The sequence below is a fragment of the Mauremys reevesii genome, linkage group 7 (genome assembly GCF_016161935.1).
Source record: "Mauremys reevesii isolate NIE-2019 linkage group 7, ASM1616193v1, whole genome shotgun sequence".
NCBI lineage: Eukaryota > Metazoa > Chordata > Testudines > Geoemydidae > Mauremys > Mauremys reevesii.
Window position 1 is genome coordinate 106,077,333 of NC_052629.1, and position 6,000 is coordinate 106,083,332.

The 6,000-nt window shown below is 43.8% G+C and overlaps 1 protein-coding gene across 3 annotated transcripts in view; it reads left to right on the forward strand.

Annotated features, from left to right (window-relative positions):
- LOC120409307 (netrin-4-like) overlaps window positions 1–5,618 on the forward strand; it is a 63,550-nt gene extending 57,932 nt beyond the window's left edge. For 2 of the 3 annotated variants that reach the window (XM_039547114.1, XM_039547113.1), the window contains exon 11: window positions 3,975–5,617. In XM_039547114.1, coding sequence (XP_039403048.1) covers window positions 3,975–4,111 — 137 coding nt within the window. In that variant the 3' untranslated portion in view covers window positions 4,112–5,617. Of the gene's footprint in view, window positions 1–3,974 lie in introns of all 3 variants that reach the window. The other variant, XM_039547115.1, reaches the window with a different exon arrangement.
- The last annotated feature ends 382 nt before the right edge of the window (window positions 5,619–6,000 follow it).

Genomic DNA, 6,000 nt, shown 5'->3' on the forward strand with positions numbered 1-6,000 from the left:
CCCCTTTCCCCCAGAGTCCCCTGCCCACCCACCACTCACTGCTCTCTGCCTCCCGCAAGTGCTTCCCACCAAACAGCTGATCAGTGGCTGGTGGGTGCTGAGCACCCACTTTTTTGGGGGGAGGGGGCTGCTTGAGCCCCTGAACACCCACAGAGTTGGTGCCTATGCCAGATAGGGTGCTAAGCAATGTTATTAGTAGCTGAACGGATGGATTTTTCAGCAGAGCCCTGACTACTGCCTTCTTTCCCATCACAGAATTTAGTGGGCTGGAGACAGAAATACTTATATTCCCCTAGTTGAAATCCCATGTGGATAATTATGGGGAGATGAGCTATAGAGCCCATGTAAGTGCCTTTAACTGTGCTAACTGGAGTCTGGAAATATTTTTTGGACCCTGCTTTTTTTTTTTCATCCAAGTAGGCAGCAAGGGTTTGATCCTGAGAGGTGATGAGCACCCACTGCTCCCATTCACTTCAATAAAGGCTGCAGGTGCTCAGCAGCACTTGGGATCAGGCCCTGAATGAGACAGGTAACTTGGTTTTCTTTAGGATGAACTAAACAGTATCCCCAAGGATCATGTTTCACTATTGTGCCTTACACCACGGAGAGTGGGGACTTATCCACATTCTAAAACAAAAACTTGTTAGATAAGGTACCCTGTGTTTTTTCCTCTGAATAGATTAAACACACTTCCGCACTGAGTGAAAGAATTCCTTGTATTTGGGCTGAAATCTAAGGCTTACCCTGACCTCTAAGGCAAGTTCTCATCTGAAATCAGCCGCGTACAAAAGAGCCAATTGTTCTGGGATTGGCTGAGTCCAATCAAATCCAGTGTGAATTCTTCCAGTCAGTCCAAAATGATTTGTGTCCTCTCAAAAATGATTTGGGTCTTGCATCACCTGTACCACCAGGTGAGGAATTGGGTTTGAATATGCAGGGATGCAGTATATGGTCTCTGAGAGCTGTACTTCAGCTGTACTTGGTCAAATACATTTTACTGACTGGTGCAAATGGTTAAGGTATTCTCTTACACTTCCTGTCCTAAATTCTTTTATGGTATAGCTACGGGCCACTAAATAGCTGCTGGGCTCCCTGCCCAGCAGTTGGAGCTGCAGGTCAGGGTGGGTGAAGTATGTGTTTAATATAGGGTTAGACTGTGTTTGACCCTTCACAGAAGCTCAAGGAGAGGAGAGGGCATAAGGAGTCCTGCCCCCTTGTCTCTCTTTATCTGTTAGGAGTATGGGGCCTGTGAAACACTGTTGTGCAGTTCTGATGCTAGCCAGTGTACCTGCAGTGGTGCACCTGCACACTAGCCAGTTCTTCACAATACAATAGGTTTGTAAACTAGATTCTCATCACAAAATTATGCACTAGATTCACAAGTGGTGTAAATCAGCATAGTTCTATTGACTTCAGGTTTCTATGCCGATTTCTGCCCACCTAGAATTTCACTGTACATGCTCACTCATGTTGAGATCCCTGCTTTTATTCGGCTCATGATTTTTACACACCCTCTTTCCCTTCCGTCTACATGCACATTAGCTTTTCATTCCCATCACTTTACTTCCAGCAAAGGGGGGGGGGTGGCGGGGGGAGGAGTAAGGGGTAAGCAGCAGCCACCAATGCCAGTTCAAAGTGCCACTGTCGTCAGCAGGGCTTTCTGCTGTGCAGGGTGATCTGGCTTCCTGCCCAATCGTCTCTGCAGCATTGTATTGTATGTTCTTCCATGGCTGATGACAGGAAGTCCATATTTAATCTCATGGCCTTTAGAGTTTAATCATAAAACTTTACTTATGGAGCTACCGAATGGATTTGCTGTATGGAGACTAAAGAAAGACCTTCCTGCTTTCCACATTAGTAACTCCCAGCCAGAATAAACTGTTGAGCTGCCCTGTGCTTTGCACATGAACTAGCATTTTTTTAATAAAGCATAGGAAACCTCAGGCTTTTTAAAGGCTGAAGAAGTATAATTTAGGGGTAAATAAGGTCCTCTCTCTCCCCCCCTTCCAGGGCTGTGGAGGGCTCTGCCTGCAGCGAAATTGGTGTACTTTCACTGTGCAAGGGGTTGCACAGCAGGATTTAGGGGAAGGGAGGAGTGAGACAAGACCAGTGACTTCTATAGCCATCAGCCTCAGTCCTTCTTAGGGAGCGGGGTTGCAACAGCAGCCTCTACTGAAATTGCAGGGCTGCTGAGTAGGGTACATAGAGAATGTATAATCCTCAGAATCCCCTTTCACCACTACACATACTTGGGGGAGTCAGGGGATTCAGCCCTGTGTTTTTAATAAACTTTATAGTATAATAGTGGGGTTTGTCTGCTTGAGTAATAAATCATTAGCAGTATCTGTGTCTTGCTAATGAACTGATCACAGTAGGGTGTCTCACCTCTGTGGTTATGCCTCTAATCCTATGGGGATGTGGTGGTTACATTTCCTGGAGTTGCCTGAGCTGCTGTTAAAGATCCTTATTGTGTGAGGAGAATGTGCATTGTTGTACCAGAAGAATACAGAGCTGGCAGTTGTCATGTCAAACAGCCATTTCAGCTAATCTGTGTGGCGCACACAGATTAATCTAGCCCTTCAGACTGCTCACCAGCCAATTGAAACGCTGCCTCAGCTCAGGCTCTTTAATAATGGTGTTTATTTTGTTCCTCACCAGAAAACACTGACCGACAATGTGGTCTTTTTGTTGCTGCAGGTTTCAGCTATGATGGGAGAGGGAGGGCAAGATCTGTACCTTTCCACCCCACCCCCCTTTGTCTATCATCCCGAAATTTTGTTCCACACATTGAACCCGAAGAATTAAACTTTGGATATTAACAGGGATACAGAAAGGCTGCCAATCCCCCCCCCCCCCCCCACACACACACATACATATCCCCCCAGGATGGATGTCCAAGCTTCATTTCAATTAAAAATCAAGAAATCACATACACATGACACAAATACACAAGCAACCAGATACCATACAATGGCCATATGCAGTAAGGCACAAACACAAAAGAGAAACAAGACACAGCAGACAGATACTCAATAAGAGATGCACATACACCAGACTTATGGATAGGAACACACACACGTTGCTGAAAATAAGACAGTAAATTGCCAGCCAAAATCTAGCCATCCTTTTCAGTTGGGAGATGTTTCTTCATTGTGTTTTAATGACTAGGGAATTTGTACTTTCTGCTTGTGTTTTGTGCTATTAAACCAACAAAATCAAGAAAACTTCAGAAGGACACAGCTCCCTCCATAACCTGCCCCAAGGTGCTTAGCTGTTACAAGGGCCTCTGAACAGTAAGGGAATTTTACGTATCATACCAGATACAATACACTTAAAAAACCACCTGTGTTTAATACAAAACATCCTGATTTTCAGTGGCGCCTCAGTCTGGCCTTTCCTTGAAGGTGTACAATTTTGTATGAACTAACGTCTGTGCACACGTTTTCTGTGCACTAGCAGTTGCATGTGCAGATGATAATCTAACAGGGATGCTTTAGAATTCTCACATTCAAAACCAGCATGCACCTGGCAAGACCTGATTCTGATGTCACTTATACCTGTGCAAACAAGGAGTAGTTCCACTGAGACCTATGGAGTTAAATTGGTGTAAAAACAAAAATAAACCCCAAACACCACCACAACAAAAAACAGTGTCAGGGAGATCAGAATCAAGTCCAATCACTTGCTAGTGCAGGTGTTGGATTTTGAAAGCATTAAACCCTCTGGGACAAATAGGGTTTGTGTGTGAAGGTTCTAATATGTGCACATGCATGTTAGAATGTATTGCTGGTGTACAGAGGAAATAGAGCACAGAAAATGTATGCACATAAAACTGTATGTGCACAACCTGGAATATTCATTTTAAAAACAGGCTGAAGCTAGCTAAGGTGCAAGATCCTGACTTCCTGGGGAGTGGAGATATTAAGTATGTACTCCTCTGTTTTATTTATTTAAGTAATTATTTTTTTAACCAGGAACAGACTACCTGATAGCAGGCCAGGAGGATTCAAGGACCAGCAAACTCCTTGTGAATATGAACAGTCTGGTGAAACCCTGGAAGGCGTATTTGGGGAAACAAGTAGCAGACATTCTTCGAACAGGGTGCAAATAATTTCTTCTTCAGAAGTTTAAGTCACAAACTTTATACTTTAATAACACTGTGGAGAAAGGTGTAGCTAGTTCATATATTACCATGCAACACGTTCCTAGCTAAGGGGACAAGAGTGGACTTATCCTCCTGTCCCTCATTATGTGCTTAAACCAGGAATCCTTGGACATGACTTTTCTTCATAAATACACACTGTCTTATATGAAATTAACCAACTCATCACATGTAGGTTACAAATCACAGTTCTTAGCTTGCAGCCATTTTCACAGCTCCCAGAAATTCACTCTCATGAGAGAAGCAGAAGCTATGGTTTATGTTTTTCCACTCTTCAGGAATGAATCTGCTATCGATACCTATAAACCGCTTGCATAGTGCATTCATTACTTGGCTGTCATTTGCTTTATTTAAGTGGCCATTAATGGGCAAAAAAATTTCAGCTTTGCAGGTGGCAAAATATTAAACAGTCAGCATGTCAAATGACATTTGATTTGTTTGAAAAGAGCTCAGTTATTTTTATTTACCAAGCAAACTGCAGTTAGATCAATATCAGACACGCTGCTTTCTAGAGTGAAAATATCACATTGCTGCACAGAGACTAATGCTGGAACTTTATCTGGTGAGGGCCTCTACAGATGGGAGTTGTCGAAGTCAATGCCTAATGTGAAAGCACTGCTGGCTCAGTGTGGAATTCTGACACCACACTCATCTGTTCTATCAAAGGTCTCCTCTTTGCTGTTGTAACATTGCTATTAGTACTGTCACACAACAGGTTTCAGAATGACTGCTGTTAAAGAGCCTTGTACCAGTCGAGTAGTGTCAAGCTGCAGCTCCAGCCCCACAGGAGAAGGTGATGGAAGCTGGCCCAGATTTGAGTTTGTGAAGCTACAACAGATAGAGGTGTGAAGGTGCAGCAGGCTGTACCAATTTGAGGATTAAGCGAGGTGTTGATGGCTGACAGGGCAGCTACCTTGTTATTCTGATCAATGCCCTTGAGGCCATGCTCATTATTTAATTGTTGCTACCATTTTCACTATGCTCTGTTACTCTTGCCCCCTTTATGTGTTGTAATAGTCAAGTGAAGTTACCTTCCAGTTGTGCTTGAAGTTTGTTTAGCGTGAGGAATAGGGGTGGTAGCATCTCCACTCTAAATAAAGTCCTGCTGTTCTGCAGCAGGAGTCCCCATAGAATTGTTTTAGTCTATTCCACAGTTAGTAAGAAGCCAGTTTGTGGAAATGTGAGATCCTCAGAGTACCGTGGGGGGAAGGGAATGATCTCCTACCGGTCTCTGCCCAAGTGACAGGAAACTCATGACCAAACTGAGAGGGTAAGGAGTATGTTCCATTGATAAGTAAAGCATAAGTCAGAACTTTCTTCAAAGATATCCTTTTTTTTGGTTTATGTAGAGCAAGGGTTCTCAAACTGGGTGTCAGGACTCCTTAGGGGATTGTGAGGTTATTATGCGGGGGGTCACAAGCTGTCGCCTCCACCTCAAACCCCACTTTGCCTCCAGCATTTATAATGGTGTTAAACATATTAAAAAGTGTTTTTAATTTATAAGGGGTGTGTGTGTGTGTTACACTCAGTGGCTTGCTGTGTGAAAGGGGTCACCAGTACAAAAGTTTGAGAACCACTGGTGTAGGGGCACACACCTTCATATATGCTGCTTTTGCTCATCGTTGTCTGTGCCTACAGGAAGAGGAGATGGGGTTTGATCCACGTGCCACTCAGTCACTGTAACATGAAGGAATCTCAGATAGCCCAACAACCATGAAAAGAAAGTGGTGGGTCTGGGTTATGAAGTGTCTGATGAGAAGGAGATAAATTATCGGCATGTTCAATTAATGCAGTTGGGTGACCAGTATCTGAAGACCAGGGATCCCAGAATGCCATAG